The sequence below is a fragment of the Mycetomoellerius zeteki genome, unplaced genomic scaffold (genome assembly GCF_001594055.1).
Source record: "Mycetomoellerius zeteki isolate Tzet28-1 unplaced genomic scaffold, Tzet1.0 scaffold44, whole genome shotgun sequence".
Taxonomy (NCBI): domain Eukaryota; kingdom Metazoa; phylum Arthropoda; class Insecta; order Hymenoptera; family Formicidae; genus Mycetomoellerius; species Mycetomoellerius zeteki.
In genome coordinates this window covers 375,291-394,518 of record NW_017257435.1, presented here as the reverse complement: position 1 = coordinate 394,518, position 19,228 = coordinate 375,291, and the positions used below count along the sequence as shown (strand labels likewise).

At 31.0% G+C, this 19,228-nt stretch overlaps 2 protein-coding genes across 2 annotated transcripts; one reads left to right on the top strand and one right to left on the bottom strand.

The window, feature by feature from the left end:
• The first annotated feature begins 10,197 nt into the window (after positions 1-10,197).
• On the top strand, positions 10,198-12,306 carry LOC108726826 (U11/U12 small nuclear ribonucleoprotein 48 kDa protein). Its single transcript, XM_018454602.1, has 5 exons — positions 10,198-10,574; positions 10,653-10,821; positions 10,905-10,967; positions 11,296-11,440; positions 11,557-12,306. The coding sequence occupies exons 1-5, from the start codon at positions 10,419-10,421 to the stop codon at positions 12,197-12,199; spliced, it is 1,176 nt and encodes a 391-aa protein (XP_018310104.1). The 5' UTR covers positions 10,198-10,418; the 3' UTR covers positions 12,200-12,306.
• A 287-nt stretch (positions 12,307-12,593) lies between these two features.
• Positions 12,594-14,641, bottom strand: LOC108726821 (zinc metalloproteinase nas-4-like). The gene is made up of 5 exons (XM_018454590.1): positions 14,410-14,641; positions 13,625-13,771; positions 13,141-13,470; positions 12,944-13,080; positions 12,594-12,812 (listed from the first exon to the last, which is right to left on the bottom strand). Exons 1-5 carry the CDS (start codon positions 14,603-14,605, stop codon positions 12,594-12,596), a joined length of 1,029 nt encoding a protein of 342 aa, XP_018310092.1. The 5' UTR covers positions 14,606-14,641.
• Between the last annotated feature and the right edge of the window lie 4,587 nt (positions 14,642-19,228).

The window sequence follows — 19,228 nt, the reverse complement described above, 5'->3', positions numbered from 1 at the left end:
TCAGAATGTACAAGTGTTAGAAACTCAGAGAGAGCTAACAATTAATGACATAAGATATGCGTTGAAACAAAAGGAAATAAGAAGAGGTAAACGAAAAGATGAAAGAACATCGAAAGAGGATATGTAAGGAGAGCGTAAGAGAAATCACGAAATGACTGTATATGCTACAATTGCGGAATGAGAGGCCACACATCAAGTGAATGTCGAAACAGACAGAAGTACTTCAATTGCCAGGGATACAATCACATCGCGGCTGATTGCAAAGAACCGAAGAGAAATATTTCGCGTGAAAGAAGATTTAAAGGAACCTCAAGAGGAAGAGGAAGAGGACGTGGTCAAGGGTATAATGAAAGTACATTGAAAATTACAGATGAAGCGATATTAACTGTAAGAGATCGAGCACACGTGAGTAAAACTATAATAAATAAAGGAGCAGAGCATGCGATACAAGATAAGTCGAAGAGATATATATGGCTGTTAGATTCAGGCGCGACAAGTCATATGGTAAGCAATAAAGTCATATTTGATAATATAGAGAACGAAAAAAGAGACATTTCCTTGGCTGACAAAGATGGAAAAACTAACCTCTGATGGTCGAGGTGAAATAGTAATAAAATAGCATTTAAATGCCATTTAAAAACCATATGATGATAGGATACGGTTAAAAAATGTATTATGTGTATAATTCATTAACATGAATTTATTATCGGTAGCAAAAATCATTGATCATGGTTATAAAGTAGAATTTGATAAATATGGAGCCATCGTTTACAGGGACAAAAATGAGATAAAAATGACAGCCGTAAGGAAGGAGAATGCGTACTACGTTAAATCATCTGTGATAAAAAATGAAACAGCAGTGAGAACAGAAGAAATGGATATATGGCACAAGAGACTCGGACACACAAGCAAGAAGATCATCGAAGAAATGAAGAATGAGGATCTGGTGATAGGATTAAAAAAAACAAACAGAGATGAGGCAACATGAGTCATGCGTGGAAGGAAAAATGTGCCGTAAAGAGCATCTTAGATTAACAAGTAGAAAAACCAATAAAATAATGGAACTATGGCATATAGATTTGATAGGTCCCATAAATCCATCCCCACATGGCGGTAAGAGATATTTACTATTATCGACGATTATTCGAGAATAATATTTATCGATTTTTTGAAGGAAAAAAATGAGGCTGGCGAAAAATTAAAGAAGCTAATTACACAGAAGGAGAATCAGACTGGAATGAAGTTAAAGGCAATCAGATCTGATAACGGAGGAGAATTCGTAGGAAAGAACGTAGAAGAGTGGTTCAAAAAGGAATAAAACACGAATTTAGCCCGGCAAGAACACCTCAGTGTAATGGTGTGGTAGAAAGAGCCAACAAATATATAATTGAAATGATAAGGACGATGATGACAAACTCAAAAATGCCGCTAGAGTGTTGAGCTGAAGCAACGTATACAGCAATGCATATAAAAAATAGGAATAAGACATGGGAAGACCCCGTATGAAATCTAGAATGGTAGGAGGCCGAATGTAAAGTATATGAGGAGATTCGGTTGCGTAGCATACTTATTGAACAAGGAAACACAAAGAAAGAAATTTGATCCCAAAGCTATTAAAGGAATATTTATAGGATATGCAACGAACAATACGTACAGAATATATATTCCCGAATTAGGAAAAGTAAAAGCTGATTGTGATGTAAGGTTTGATGAGACTAGGAACGGATGTGAGCTATTAAATACAGAAAATTCTGACACAATGAAGAAAGAAGAATTAATAGTTATAGGATTGGGGTACAAAAATAAAGATGAGATAGTTGAAGAAGAAAGGATCAGCAAAAATGATAGCAGTGAATATGAGGATGCTGTTGTAGGAGATTCTTCAGAAAAAGAGAGTGATGACGGAACATTTTCCGTCGTGATGTCATCACTCTCTTTCCTCTCTTATTAGTTGTTTTCGAGCTTCTATCTCGGCTTTTGTAATCCCTTTTGGTCTTCCTCTAATCTTCTCTTTCGTCTGTTGTGTTTCTATTTCCATGAAGATATGGAAATATTAGAGAAAGACCAAAAGGGACTACAAAAGCCGAGATAGAAGCTCGAAAGCAACTAATAAGAGAGGAAAGAAGGGAAGAAGGAGAATACAGAAATCTTAGGAGGAGAGAATCAAGGGTCAGCAGTTGGCATTGTTGACAATAGACAATGAAGTTCCGAAGACTATTCAAGAAGCAAAACAATCAAGCCAATAGGAACATTGGAAACGGGCTATATCTGAAGAACTGTTATCAATGGAAAAACATGAAGTGTGGAATACTGTGTCTCGACTTAAAGATGAGAAAGTGATCAAATGCAAATGGGTATTCAACATCAAGGAAGATCCTAATGGACAACGGCGATTCAAAGCGCGATTGGTGGCCCAAGGATGCGGACAACGTCCTAGAGTAGATTATGATGAGACGTTCGCTCCTGTGGTAAAAACTGAAACAATAAGATTGTTGTTCAGTATAACAGTCTAAAAAGGGAGAAAAATGAAGATTTACGATGTAAAGACCACATATCTACATGGGAAGTTAAAAGAAGAAATTTATATGGAACTGCCAGATGGGATCCAAGCAAACCAAGAAAAGGTGTGTAAATTAAAGAGAAGCATTTATGGTCTCAAATAGGCTGGAAGATGTTGGAACGAATTTCTAACTGAGATTATGATTAGATGCGGAATGAAACAATCTAAAGAAGATCCGTGTTTATTCTATGCAAGAGAAAAAAATAGATTCTTATATTGCGGTATCCACGTTGATGATATGATAACAGTATCAAGCGATGACGAATTAGAGACAGGATTCATGAAAAAGATTAAACAATATGTAGAAATTAAAGATCTCGGAGAAGCTAAAAGTGTACTCGGAATGGAGGTGATACAAGAAGAAGGAAAATTATATGTGCATCAAAAGAAATATATCGAAAAATTACTTGAATTATATGGGATGGAAGAATGTAACACTGTAAGATGGATTTGAACATAAAAATGGAAGAGTACAAAGAGAGCGAAAGGATTGACTTTATCAAGAATTAATGGGACGACTGATGTACCTAAGCGTTCATACCAGACCAGATCTGTTTTTCGCATTAAGTTGCTTATCACAATTCAATATTGACCCAAGAGCAATACACATGTCAGGACTGAAGAGGATTCTTCGATATTTAAAAGGAACTATCAATTATCGACTACAATTTGGGAAGCAAAGAAAGATTGAAAAAATAGAATGCGAAATCGATGCATCGTGAGACAGAACAGAAGATGCCAAATTGTACACTGGAATCCTACTTTATAGTAACGGAGATTTAGTACATTGGAGAAGCAGGAAACAAACGAAAGTTGCGTTATCTTCCACGGAAAGTGAATTAGAGGCGATGTTGGAAGGAGTGAAAGAGATTACATGGACCGCCGAACTGTTGCAAGAAATTGGATTATCGAATGAGACATCGTGTGAACTGAAATGCGACAATTTAAACGCCGTCAGACTAGCTAATGGTGGAAATTTCAAAACAAAATCTAAACTAATGAATAGAAGATGCTACTACATCCGAGAGACCGTGAAAGAACAGAACATCCTCGTTAGACATGAGCCAAACGATAACATGAGAGCAGATTGCTTGACTGAACCCTTGAGCGGTCCAACTTTTACTGAAACATGTGAAGAGATTTATGTCAACCATGGTCCAATAAAACCAAGGGGGCTGCTTGTGAGAGGTTGTTTTTATCGTTTCCATGTTATTACGTTTTTTATGTTCATAGGTAGACAAGAAGGCTTAAAAGTAACCAAGGCTCAGAAACCAATAGGAAAACGAATCCTAGTTAAATAGATGGCAGCACAAGACCATGATCCTAAATTTGGCAACTCTTTGCACTCCTTGCTTCTTCATGGTCATGTACGTTAATCACGAGAAGATTGTATCGTACCGATATTTTATATTAAATAGTTTATCCATAGAAGAAATAAGCGAATACATATTCGTTCGATAGCCCATTATCCTCACATTAACTACAGTGATTTTGCGTTTCTATAAAGCAACTAACTGCTAAAAATGGTGAATCAAAATGATTGTAATAAATGATCTGCTAATTACTATATATACAAATAGTATCAATTACTGCAGGCATAAATATTATCAATTACTATACATACATATAAATATTGTTTATATATTTGAGATATACAAATAATTAATTTGTCAAAAATTTATGAAAATAATACTGTAGTCGCACAGTAATTTCATGACTCTTGGAATTGTTATACGTTTACTAGTATAATATGTTATATTCAATGATACTATGATCGCACGAGTGTCTCTTGACAGAACTGTTGCATGTTTGCACTAGGCTGGTATTTAAAATCAGTTCTTATATTTAAGACTGTCTTAAGTACAATCTTAAGATGTCATAAGCTAATCATAGCTGATATTCATAATCGATCCTTATGTTAAGATTATCTTAGGTAATGTCTTAAGCTAATGCTAATATGATTCTCTGATAGATTCATGACATCTGAAGATTGTATTTAAGATGGTCCTAAATATAAGATCCGACTGATGAATACCACTCTATGAAAACCGGTCACAAAGCCGTATTAGCATTTTATGAGATTACTTAAGACAGTCTAGGAATAAAAACGAACTATGAATACCGACCTAGGCTACATTCAGAAACACCACCGCACAGTGGGTCGAAGCATAAGAAATAGCGGACATAGATGAAAAAACTGACTTATCGAAATTACCACTTTTAATTAAAAATTCTGATAATAAATTAATTGTAGATTCATGTAATAACGCCAATTATTTGTAATATTTCCATAATTTGCATAGAAATCTATTACAATATAGGTCTTTCTAATATACGTAACTACTTCGATATTTCCGTATCAAGTTTTCAAGTCGCACTATTTCCATACGGTTTTTATAATTCAATAAAAGATTTTTTTACTTTATAGTACATGTTTTAAATATAAAAAAATGATCTTTTAAAAACAGTTTCATAGCCTCTCTTGAATATTTTCCGGAATGATATCTGATTCATGGAAAAAGGTGAATGTTTAATTTATCATTAAGTTTTAAAAAAATGTTTAAGGTTGTTAGCATTTTCAATAATTGCACTGTATTCAGTAAACATTACACTACATGTTCAAATTGGAACAAGCTGCAGATAGGTGCATATTCGCAAAATATATAAAATTTTTTAAGCAGAAGATTCATTCCGAATTTAGATATACTTTATGTTTAGAGTATGTCTGGATTCGGAAGATCTTGAGAATATTAAAACAATATAAATGTTCAAACTTTCAAAGAAAATCCATTTTATGTATTTTACTTAACACATATTAATTTATAACACGTATTAATTTAATAATTTATTAAATAATAATATGTGTGATATTTATTGCTAGAAATGCTACAACTTTTAATATGATTTTTTGCACTGCATTCGCGTACACATGGCGTGCATACACAATCACTCACACATATAAAACACACACATACGAGATGCAAATTAGACTATGCAATATTTACGTAATACAATACATTATGGATAGGAATGAAGCACTTACAAAATGTCAATGATAAAGCTTTACAATTATTATAGGTATATAAAACATTTATGTTAAAAATTTTAGATTTATACAATAACTTAATTAACATATGAAATAATTATAAAAAAATTCATATTTGCATTAAAAAGTATATAGAATCATTGTTTTGTCATTACATGAGACCGATTTCTGCTATGTCCGCAATCTGTTATGCTTTGACCCATTGTGCACCGGAGTGCTCCTATTATTTTATCCTTGTTGTTCACTGAATGTCAAATATTTATAAAATGATACTTAGGAGCACTTGGAGGATGTTCCTAAACATAGCCCTAATGATATAATATATTGTATCTACAATGAAAAAAAATTACTAAATTTTATTAAATATTTGTTTGAATAGTGTTAAGTAATTACTTACAGTAAATAAATACGTATTTAAAATAAAAAATTATATTTAAATTAAATAAATATGTGTTTAGTAAATATTTCGTTAGTACTATTTAAACAAATTTTTAATAAAATTTAGTAAATTTTTTTCAGTGCAATGATACTATTGTACAGTCGCACAAAATTCATTTGACGGAACTATTGCACATTTATACTACTGATAGTTATACCATACGATACATTAATGCACATTATTCTATGATATTATATATTCAGCAGTGGATTTTCCATTAGATGCAACAGGCGTACGTGATATGACATTAATATGACTTATAATGTTTTCGGGCTCGATCGGGTTTACACCAACCTGGGTTGGATTAATCTTTCCTATTGGTTGACGTTATACGCTCTACCAATAGGAGAGCACAAAACGCCATTAATCCAACCCAGGTTAGTACAAACCAGGGTTGATAGAAATCATGTTTTTTTTAAAAAGAACAAAACATTGTGTTTTTTTTATTCAAAATATGTTTTTAATGTTTTAAACATGTTTTAAACAATATTTAAAAAAAACATGTTTAAAACATGTTTAAAACAGTTTAAAACATGTTTTTTTAAATATTGTTTAAAATATGTTTAATTTTAGTTAAACTACTTATTTAATTTTATTTACATTTTATTTACATTTATTTAATTATTTACATTATTAAAACATCTGATATTTATAGGTTATTCTTATTTTAATTAATTTCAAGATCATCTTAAGATCTTAAGAATGAGATATTTTTCGATTGTGACCGGATTTTCACAGTTTTTAGTGTTTCCAGCGACCCCTTTGTTAATAGTTAAAATGCTTTCGACCGTTTTAATAATCATCGGTGAATTCGGTGATATAATAGTTTATACACAGTAAAGTACGCAATAGACTAGGAATAGAAAAAGCATCAAAGTTGGTATCTATTATGAAAAGTTTAAATTCTAAAAATTCAGAATAAGTCAAAAATAAATATAAACTATTGCCAAATTAGTTTTTAAATCAAGATTTTGGGTTTTTAATTTTATTCAATTTTTGTTTTTATGTAACAGATTAACAGAGAAAGAAAGTATATATATATATATAATATATTAAAAATATATAAATATTTATGATAAGGCCATTACGGTCTAGCGGGGATCTTGGATACTTCTAATATAATTAACGTGTGAATTTATGTACCGACGTTATATATGCATCAAAAATGGTTAGATTGTTTGTCAATTTAACTCGTGATATTACTGCGGTAGTTTTGCGTTGTAAGTCTGAAGGATTTTCGGCACGCATAAAAATCTACATTCGCAGTATATAAATTCACATGTTAATTATATTAGAATTATTAGAAGCATCCAAGTTCCCCGCTAGACCGTAATGGCCTTATCATTAATATTTAGTTTGAAATTCTCATGGTTCAATGTTATTTAATATATATAAATATGTTCATGCTTACATTATATAAAAAAAAAAGTATATTATTATATATAAATGTATAAAGATATTATTAGCCTAAAATTCGTATTTCCTTATTTTCCTTTTAAAAAACACGATTTAAACACTTGTTTTAAACATGTTTAAAATCTGTTCAAAACATATGTTTGTTTAAAACAGTACAGTGTATAAAACATATTTTAAACATTTGTTTTAAATACAAATGTTTTAAACATAACAACCCTGGTACAAACCCGGCCGGGCCGAAAATGCTATTAATTGTTCAAGTCACATTCAAAGAAAAATCATATCTCGCTTCAAATCTCTCACAAGAACGTAATAGTGATTTTCGCAATATAAAATACCGTCGGAATCTGTGCTTACTATACGTTGATGCACGATTCTTACGAAGCATGGCGTAACGTCAAACGATCGACTAGATGGCTTTGATCACGAGAGTCCGTGTTAACGCTATTAACCAAGGTTGGCAAGTAATGCGTTACTTGTAACGCCGTTACTTTGTTGATCGTTACCTTGTTATAATAACAAATTTGATAATGACATTGTGAATTTTTTATGATTGTAATGCTAACATCAGAGTTAGAAAAGTCAATCGTTACTTATAATGGATTGAAAAAGTCATTCGTTACTGAAAAAAATAACTCCTAATTTGTAACTTTTTAGTAACGAGTAACATTACGCGTAACGTTACGTGTTACTCGTTATACTTATAATTTTTTTGGTGTAACGCATAATAGTGACAAGTTACTTTTGAAAGTGACTTTTCTAACTTTAGTACAACCTTAGCGTTTAGTTAGTTAGCGTTATCGTCATAAAAAATTGCAACATCGTCATCAAATTGTTTACTATAAAAAATAACGACAAAGTAACTGAAAAGTAACGTTTGCCAACCCTGCTATTAACCAATAACTTCTGACGATAACCCGTTGCTTTGGTCGACATTTCCGACAGAAATTCGCGCACATCGTACATTCTTGACCTTCTTGACGGATGAAATTCGCGGTTACTCACGGAACGATTCCGAACCGATATACTCTGACAAGATGAAACTCACGGCAGCCGCTCGATCGGATCTGCGCGCGCGATCTCGAAATCATGAATACTTTATGCGTCGTCTACAATGGCAGTATTAGTAATGGATGAGGCTGTAAGAGTAAGAAATTGACCAATCACAGTTGAATGTAAGAAGGATAATTGACTGTGATTGGTCAATTTCTTACTCTTAAGTCTCATTCATTACTGATACTGCCATTGTAGACGACGCATTAAAGGCTGCGTTCGGAAACGTCGCTCGGATGCCTCCGATGCCTCGGATTCGTCATCTGTCCTTCTTTAACATTAAATGTTAAACGAGGATAGATGATGAATCTGTGGTATGGGGGGGGGGATGTATACAGTACCACGACCGCTCAATGACAGCGCTCACTGAGTAAAAAAGGGATTAATCTCTGATTAATATATTTATTTGTTATAATTCGTAATGTAAAATAACTTGTCTATTATCGATAATTTTTAATATATTCCTTACTTATTTATTACTGTTTATTATTTCTCTAATGCCGTGTTTGGACCGTAAGAAAATCGCTTCACCGCTCACTGAGCGCTACATAACCTTACGGCCCAAACACGACATTAGAGAAATAATAAACAGTAATAAATAAGTAAGGAATATATTAAAAATTATCGATAATAGACAAGTTATTTTACATTACGAATTATAACAAATAAATATATTAATCAGAGATTAATCCCTTTTTTACTCAGTGAGCGCTCAGTGAACGGTCGTCGCTTCTGAACCCACTGAAGGCATCCGAGCGACATTTCCGAACGCAGCCAAAATACAAATAACAATCGAACATGCTTCCTACGTGTTTCTTAGCAAACTATGATCAGCTGCATCTTATTCGATGCTTTCTACACATATTCGAACAGATACGTGAAAAATTATGTGTACAAGTTATGAGAGAAGCGAGATATTTTGAAATTTCAAATGGCGCGTACAGCAGTGATGCCATTTTCAGCGCATTTACGGCATTTTACGGCTCGTGGATGGCTCGATCGTCAGCGGCCGCCGCTTGCCGCCATATTCTCTCCACATGCCGTAAAATGCCGTAAATGCGCTGGAAGTGGCATCACTCATCACTGGCGTACAGCGTGCATTTCACTTCAATGATCATACTCACTCTAGATTTGTTCTTTTTAGCTGCTTTTTCTACTGAACGTAGCCATTAGGCCTGTTCTTTTTGTCTGAACTGTTGCAAAAGGTCTATTCTAAAATCACAATGTGACCAATCAAAATTTATAGCGTCTTCGGCCCGATCGGGTTTGCACCAACCTGGATTGGATTAATCTTTCCTATTGGTTAACGTTACACGCTCTACCAATAGGAGAGCACAAAACGTCATTGCACGTTTCACGCATAATGTGCTGATGTTCGTAATGCATCATTTATCCTTGTTTAATATTCGGTGAATAACAAGGATAAAAGATCATGCGCATCAGGCGTGAAACGGAACACAGCCGCTATTAGCGGCCGATTGTTCTATCTTTTGGTAAAATTTACCTGTCAGATAAATATGGCAATCCGCCCACGTGATTGGATAATCTTGCTACTTACCTAACAGATAAATTTTACCAAGAAGTTGGAAGAATCGGCCCTAAAGCATGTTAGTTCATATAATTATCAATAGATGTCTCTCCGATAATGAACGACAAATGTATATGTCCTTCTTCATACTTGCGCACAAACATTAGTAAGCGTATTCTAACCTTAATCCGATATCGCATAATTGTCAAAATTTACCTCTTTTGTATCATATAATCTGAAAGGTTAAAGACACATTAAAGTTTATCATTTAGTGAAGATTAGCAAAAAAATGTTGAACTAAATAATTATCAAGAAAATAATTACCTTCTGACAGCCCTAACTTTATATGATGATTTGACTGTTCATTTAAATTCTCATGCGAGACAGAATTGAAATCAACATGTTAAAGAATATAAATGACTCTCGTGAGCAACAATTAAAGGAATTGAAGAACTTTACTGATACAGTTAACGAAGAAATTGCCAATATCGTTGGAACTTTAGGTTGGACTGTGGAGAGCGTAACGAACGTGGTATATAAGTATAATATAGATATCTCTTTCTCTCTCTCTTTTTCTTGGATATATTACTTTTAACTATTACTTATGTAGGACAAGGAATATTTCACATGCCCATATGATCCATCCCACCGGTTAACAGAAGCCTCTCTCAATGATCATCTTGTCTCTTGTCAATGGAAAGCTGAAGGTTACGGAAAGCTAGATGTTCCACTATCAGAACCAACTCTACCAGAAGATTCACCATTCTGTATAAAGTTTGGTAAGCAACTTCTTTAGGATAAGCGCTATAAGTTTCCTAGAATTATATTAATTTCTTATACTTTCATGAAATATTTGTTGTAGATGAACAACTGCAAGAACAAGTTCTCAAGAATGCCAAAGAAGAAAATTCAGCGATGCAAACTGGTTAGTAAAAACATATCGATTGTATGCATTTGTATGTCTTTTAAATGACAATGAAATTTTTTCCAGCAAGTTATGATTGTTATACTTGTGGCGCAGATTCAATATATCCTTTTACATATCCTTTATTTAATATTTTATAACCACAATATTGTAAAGACATATTTGCAATCTAATAATTATTTATATAATTTTCCTATCTAGTAATACAATTTAAAAAAAAACTGTACAACTATTACTTTAAAATTGCAAGAAACTTTTATTGCTTTATCTTTTATGATTGTATTGTTATAACTATATGAAAAATGTAAATTCTTAACATTGATAATAGGTATGGGTGAGCGGTTAGTACCGCGTACATCTGATAGGATTGTCATAGATTTCACCAATGACGAAAGAAAAGCGCTGTATAACTACGTCATTGCTAATACCGCAAAGCCAGACATTGGAGAAGACATTGCAAACATTAATAATTTGTGAGTTTTAAAAATTTAAACTAATATTTATAATTAATGTATGTCTGTGCTAGTATTTATATATTATGTATGTACTCTTATATTAAGTTTATGGATATTGTAAATTGTTTTTCTAGGGAGCCACAAGAAAAAGAAGATAAAGAATTGTCATTTTTGGAATTGTTAATACAAGAGCGCAACTTGAAAAGGCGTCGAACAAAGCATAAAGGCGTTCATACAAATAAAAGATCTTATATTGAAATTCTCAGAGAAGTGATTAATCAACAAATGGAAATATTTGTAGATTATACCTCTGGACAAAGTAATTCTGGACATGTAACAGATGTTCGCAACACCGAAATAGATGATTCAAATTATGAACAAATACAAGATAGAACTGAACGCTTATACAAAGTATTTCATTCTTCTTCCCGCAACAATGACGAATATAATTCTAAAGAAGGAAATGGTGATTTCCACAAGAGAAAAAAAGAGCATTCAGAAGAAAGAAATTATCATCGATCAAGAGAACAAGACAGACAAAAAAGATATTCGGATGAAACAGACAGAAAGCACAAGCATGAATATAAAAATATAGAAATTTCATCGCATTCGAGAGAACAGAAGTCGCACAAAAAAGACAAATATCGAAGCAAAGACAAACACAAAGATAAATATCATGAAAAGAAACATAAATCTGGAGATCGCGATAAATCAGAAAGACATTCAAAGCATAGTGATCATAAACGTGCGCGAAAAGACAAAAGTAAAGAATACTAGCTGTAAACTAATTATGAAAATCATGGTAAAAATGAAACTTATTTAATGATTCATGTATCCGAAGCCAATAGTCATAATTAACAATAATAATACGAATCTTGCATTATTAGAATTTGCTTTGAAACGTTGTATGTATATATTTTTTATTAACTTGAATTAAACTCATTTTTTAACTTAAAAATTTTATTTATTCTATCATAGATTTTATTATTCAATTCTTATGCAAATACAAATGAAAATTTATATATGTAGATATATTTGAGTAAGGGGCATAGGATAATAATTGGACTGAATAGGATATAATATATTAATAATTTGAGAAAGCTATTTGGTTAAATCTATCCATTGACTTTTCTAGATCATTTTTGTTATTTGTTTGTTGATATCGAATTATTTATAATGATGATCGACATTTGTGATTTTTTTTTGTTTTAATGACTGTTGTATCTTGTAATTTTTTACGCTTAGGAAGTTTCTTCAGTTTCTTAGGTTTGTTGAAGGGTTTCTTTTTTAATTTGTCAGTACTGTCAGTGTTGCAGTTATAAGCAATTAGCAATTTTTTTATATCGTAATACGATAAGTGACTTCTTTGACCAATCTCCTCATAAAAATTCTGTAAGAAAAGAATTTTATTATTTATTTAATTAATAAAATTACATATTCGATAAATCAAATATCATAAGTATTAAAAATTTTATTTAGTTTTTATAATATTTTTTATGTTTATTCAAAAATTGATATTACCTTAGGTATTATTGTAGGAAGTGACCGATCAGTAGAAAATGCCGTCATAGAATAGTGCATTATACTATCGTAATCATACGGTAATCCAAAATTAGTTACGATACTATTATTTAATAGCTCGAAGTTGAATTCATCTTCTGTAAGAATCATCTCTTAGTCCTTTAGTTTAGTATTAATTTACATGCTGTATTTATTACCCTTTCTCATATTTTTCCATATTATGTTGATGTACTTGTCGCGATCTGGTCTCATATGCTCATGATATACACCTAAAGTATGCAACATCTCATGTATTGAGTGTCCAATTGTGTAAAAGCATTCCTTTACGTCTAGATTTAGAATAGTAGGCCCGTACACGTTATATCCTATATCAGAGTAGCAACCCTTTTCATGACCTGTGATATTGACCCAACCACTATTTTTTGAAAGCTCTGTATAGTCATCAATACGGATGAATTTAATGCACGTCTTCGACATTATTATATGTAACGCAGTCTCTAGCATAACGAATTTTAGCGGCTCATTAACTGGAACGGATAATAAATCTTTAAATATTTAGATCTAACAAACAAATCTTAAATATCTAATATTTTATTTTTATTGGAATACGTAAACTTCATTTGTAAACTAGTCTTAGTTGCGTGTAAACCACTATTTCGACTTAGATTTGTAGAAACTCACCTATGGATGAATGAACATAGTATTTCACGATACCATTAGGCCATAGTAAAGTTTTTTCCGTTGTAATGGTTTTTCTCGATTTCCGACGTATATCTCCTTCTAGTTGTGCTCCTTCTTCAGGATTATTGTATTGAGACCATGAATCAACTGTATAAATATAAATAGGATAACTATCCTTATCAGTGTCCCTTTTTTCTATAATAAAATTTTTAATAAAAAAAAAACGTAACGAAAAAGTCTGACAAAATTCTGAAAACATTTTAGAATGTCCTAAATGAATGCTAAATTGCCGTTTCGATATTGATAACAGTTCGGTATAAAATGCGTTTTTTTGTAAATTATACAAATAAAAATTTATAGTTGCTTATTTTTTTAACACTTGTTCATGTTCTAAGAACTACGAAAACAAAAAAACCTGATACTTAACATCAAGAAATTCATCAAAATAATTAAAAACTGAGCGAAAAAAGGTGAGATTCTGAGAATCTCCTCATGGATGCAAAGGATTAATAGTTAAAAAATAGAATATTGTCTTTGGTATCGTATATGTTAATAATTTTACTTAATAAATACTTAATAACTTAATTAATAGTTTAATTTAATAAAAGATATTTTTTTTCTTATTTACCTATTTGTGCATTAGCAATAGATAAAAACATGGCGATAACCCGCAAACCTTCTGGTCTTTGAATATCTTTAGTTATTTTCATATAGATATCCGTGGTATTTTCGTCTATACATTTCCAGGCATAATCAGAGAATAAGTTTCATTTCTTTATACTCACGTCTGTAGCTAATAATTGGGCTACTAGCAGACTTCCTTGCTTTCATCATTTTCGGTAATATTTGTAGCGGTCTTATTATCCAAGGATTAAAAAGCTGTACTGGATATGCATTAACGCTTGTAACAAACCATCTACGCAATAAAAGCACCAATGTTAGAGAGAACAAACCACGAAGACATTGAGCTTTCAGTTGCATCTTTCTCGAGTGAATTACAAGCGTGAACTGATGTTTAATCGTCAGCGTGAATTATAATTACATTAAAACTGATCCAGCGTATATCGCAGTCGATGTGTTAGAATTCTTTTCACAGATCCAATGGTGAATAACACGTTCGAAACATCTTTGTGAGTAGATTGAATTGGGGTACCATTGTTTAAAAATGAATTAATAGAGTTGTAGCAATTGCCAGTGAGAAACCTTGATCGATTAAGTCATATCGCTGGTGTAACTTTTATTGTAACAGGTTTTGTCACTCATGGAATTAAATTTAAATAATATTTTATATTGTGTATTAGCATTGTGAGAAATATGCTTTTGAAAGACAATCCTATATACGCCAGAAAGTAATATTTTTTTATATCTTAAATTTTCATTTAATTATTAGGATTATATTAATTGTTGTTATCTTCGTCATATCTCTCTCTCTCATAGCAATTTAGTTTGTTTAGAAACAAGTACGTTTTATCGTAAGAAAAAGTTATAAAAATTATGGCGTGTGTAAAAAGCATTATATTCTATGACGATTCTATTTTTTATTCTCGTTAAATTAAAACTGTACAATTAACAGCGTATAATTAATTTGTTACGGTGATAGGGATTATAAAGAAGTGTGTCTTATTGAAAAATATTTTTCTAGCATAAAATGAATCATATATAGATATAAGGGATTTATGATATATGTTATATTTATGTGTAATGTATTTTTAATTCAATTCTCTTCATAAAAAATTTTATTGTTTTATTTAATTTTACTTCATGAAATGAAGTTGTGTATACAGCTGCCCTATTCTGTAACTCGTAATGAGAGTGTCGATATCGTTACAGTATCGTTGCGCAGATATTTTATATGAAATAAAAAAATTGCGCAACGATAATATAACGATATCGAGAGAACTGTCGTTAAAAAAGTTACAGAATAGACCTACTGGAGTATATATAAATCTGAAAATTATAGAATATATAAATAAATGATATAATAATTAAAATATATCTTTCCCCAATCAGCACAATATTTAAAAAATTTTTTTAATATTTATTTAATATTTTTACATTAAATATATATATATATATATTAAAAAAATATTTTTTAAATATTGTCTGCTGATATATTGGGCCTTAAAACACATACTTTAATTTCAAAATTTTAGAATCATCTGTAAAATCAATAGAAAAGATCTCTTTGCCTATATTAATAAAACAATACAGTGATACTAATACCGACGAATTATATGTACATACAAGTGGCAATGCTGCTAATTATAATACGTTAGAGTCTCCCCTGGTGAAAAAATGTCTCTGAAAATTTCGCTGAAAATGTCTGAAATCATTTTTCAGAGATTTTTAGTGACATTCAGAAACTTTTTCAAAGAAATTAAGGGATTATCAGCGAATTCTCCGAAAGTCATCTCCAAGTGTTTAAAAGGCTCTGAATTTCGCTAAAACTCGAGAATTCAGTGATTTCTGAAGATAGAATTTTCAAGGTTTCTCACTTTTCAGAGACTTTCAGCGATTTCTTTGAAAATCCTTTCCAAGTGTTTGACAGTCTCTGAATTTTGCTGAAACTCGGGAATTCAGAAATATCACTATTTTCAAAGCTACTGAGTTTTCAGAAGTTTTCAGAGATTTTTTTTCAATAATTTTTACGTCACACAATGTCTTTCTATGAAAATGATTTCAAAAATATGAACATCTTAATCTAAATCTCTGTCAAATCTGGAAACACGGTAGTGTCTCAACGCTAAGACATGGCGTGAGATAGTAAAATACCTTACCTAGCTACAAATAATTCTAACAAATTCGCATAAATGCACATAAGATCACTCAATGACTGATTGATTCTTATTGTTAATTGTTTCTATTCCGGGATAACAAGCATTATCGAATTACTATTCAGAAGCAATAAGCATTTCTAGATAATAAGGAAAAATCTTTATAATTAGAGAAATTAGTACGTCGCAAGAAGTATGCATTTAGTAAATATTAAATAAATTTAAGTCAAATTTAATACATTTTTTGAGTTGTAAATTGAGAATTTTTTATACTGATGTCAGAGACTTTCAGAGTTTTGCAGATAATCTTAATTAAATGTTCAGACATTCAGAAATTTTTGAAGATCCTCTTTGAGAGGATTTCTTAGAGTAATTTATACACTGTTAAATCTATATTATAGTCAAATTTAGCTCAATTTCAACTGTTTTAAACTGTTTATCTCTATTATTTTATAAAATAATGATATATTGAGTAGGAACAGTAGCGACTCAAATGGAGTTAAATTTGACGCTACTAAGATAGAATTTTCAAGGTTTCTCACTTTTCAGAGACTTTCAGCGATTTCTTTGAAAATCCTTTCCAAGTGTTTGACAGTCTCTGAATTTTGCTGAAACTCGGGAATTCAGAAATATCACTATTTTCAAAGCTACTGAGTTTTCAGAAGTTTTCAGAGATTTTTTTTCAATAATTTTTACGTCACACAATGTCTTTCTATGAAAATGATTTCAAAAATATGAACATCTTAATCTAAATCTCTGTCAAATCTGGAAACACGGTAGTGTCTCAACGCTAAGACATGGCGTGAGATAGTAAAATACCTTACCTAGCTACAAATAATTCTAACAAATTCGCATAAATGCACATAAGATCACTCAATGACTGATTGATTCTTATTGTTAATTGTTTCTATTCCGGGATAACAAGCATTATCGAATTACTATTCAGAAGCAATAAGCATTTCTAGATAATAAGGAAAAATCTTTATAATTAGAGAAATTAGTACGTCGCAAGAAGTATGCATTTAGTAAATATTAAATAAATTTAAGTCAAATTTAATACATTTTTTGAGTTGTAAATTGAGAATTTTTTATACTGATGTCAGAGACTTTCAGAGTTTTGCAGATAATCTTAATTAAATGTTCAGACATTCAGAAATTTTTGAAGATCCTCTTTGAGAGGATTTCTTAGAGTAATTTATACACTGTTAAATCTATATTATAGTCAAATTTAGCTCAATTTCAACTGTTTTAAACTGTTTAACTCCATTATTTTATAAAATAATGATATATTGAGTAGGAACAGTAGCGACTCAAATGGAGTTAAATTTGACGCTACAGATTTAACAGTGTAAAATACTCTAAAAAATTTCGAAAATCTTTGAAAGTGTCTGAAAATGTAATTAAAATTACCTGCAAAACTCGGAAAGTTTCTGACATTAGTCTATGAAACTTCTCTTAAAAACATCGAAAATTTCTGAAAATCTTCGAACAATTCTCTGACAAACTCTGAAAGTCTATGAATATATTCAACTAATTTTATGAAAATCTTTAAAAATGATTGAAATACTCTGATAAGTGAGTTCTCTGAAATTATACTGAAAACTTCTTTGAAAAACTCTGCAACGTGTCCGAAATTCTGGACATTTTCAAATAAATTTTTGGACTTTTTCAGAAAAATTTTTAGAGAAATTCAGAAAAAATTTTTTTCACCAGGATCAAGAAGGCTCTAGATCAATAGAAAAGAAAATGGAATGCAAGTATTAAAGTAAGTATATATAGTTTTCACATATTATTCTTCTCATATTCAATATAATATATGTTTTTTGGTTGTAGGATATGGCATTGATTTTAAAAAAATTAAATAACTTAAATTAGAATATTACATGAAAATATTACAAAAATCTAATAGAGATCTAAATAACAAATTGGACGTAACATTATTAAATATATTGTATAAATGCATCAATTAAAAATGTGATCTGTAAGGATATTGAGCTTATACGTACTTTTTAAAACTATGAATGAATTCTATAATTTTCCGAAATTATTGGAAGAAAAACAACATTATCAACACTATTTCGTAATAATAAGAACCGACTATGAATATATCAGCCTATATTCTTTCACTATATAAATTCTTTCAAAGATATCTTTATAACAGTTAATTTAGTCATTTTTTAGACGATTTTATGTTTTCTGGATATATATACATATATACATATATGCATATTATCTTTTGCATCCGCAATTTTTGAACGTAACAGAATTCGCTCCATATCAATTTTCAATTTAGCATGGATTCACACCATATCAATTTTTCGACTTTATCAACAGTATCGATAATGTGATACGTAGTTCATATTTGTTCTATAAAAATGATGGTTGGTGCCGCTAGTGTACAGGAGTTTTCAAAATTCAAGTGTCACTGTCGCCGTCGCACAAGGATGTTCTGTGGTTCTCAGGTTTCTCTTTGGTATGTACTGGTATGTACCACCGACGAGATATTATTAAAGATGGACATCCTTATGGGAATTCGCGTCCTTGTTAATATTGAAGTGATTAAGAGTAAAAAAAACTGATAATATTGTACTAATTTTATGATTTATTAGTTTAGACGTGTTTATCGGTGTATGTGCATTTAAAACTCAATAATACTCGATTTTTCTTTAAAATTGTGATTTCAGTGTTAAGCGGGGAGCACAGACTTTTGCATAACGCATAACATGTAATGCATAAGAAATTCAATCAATCAGAATTCTTTATTTCATGGAAAGGAAGGAAACGGAGGGCTTTGATTGGTACATTTTCTTATGCATTACGTGTTATGCGT

Coding starts and splice junctions, on each gene's coding strand:
- LOC108726826 (XM_018454602.1), top strand. CDS start 10,419: ATGCGAGACAGAATTGAAATCAACATGTTAAAGAATATAAATGACTCT. Junction 10,822..10,904: donor ACCATTCTGTATAAAGTTTG/GTAAGCAACTTC, acceptor TATTTGTTGTAG/ATGAACAACTGCAAGAACAA. Junction 10,968..11,295: donor AAATTCAGCGATGCAAACTG/GTTAGTAAAAAC, acceptor CATTGATAATAG/GTATGGGTGAGCGGTTAGTA.
- LOC108726821 (XM_018454590.1), bottom strand. CDS start 14,605: ATGCAACTGAAAGCTCAATGTCTTCGTGGTTTGTTCTCTCTAACATTG. Junction 13,772..14,409: donor CCCAATTATTAGCTACAGAC/GTGAGTATAAAG, acceptor ATATTTATACAG/TTGATTCATGGTCTCAATAC. Junction 13,471..13,624: donor CTATGTTCATTCATCCATAG/GTGAGTTTCTAC, acceptor TATCCGTTCCAG/TTAATGAGCCGCTAAAATTC.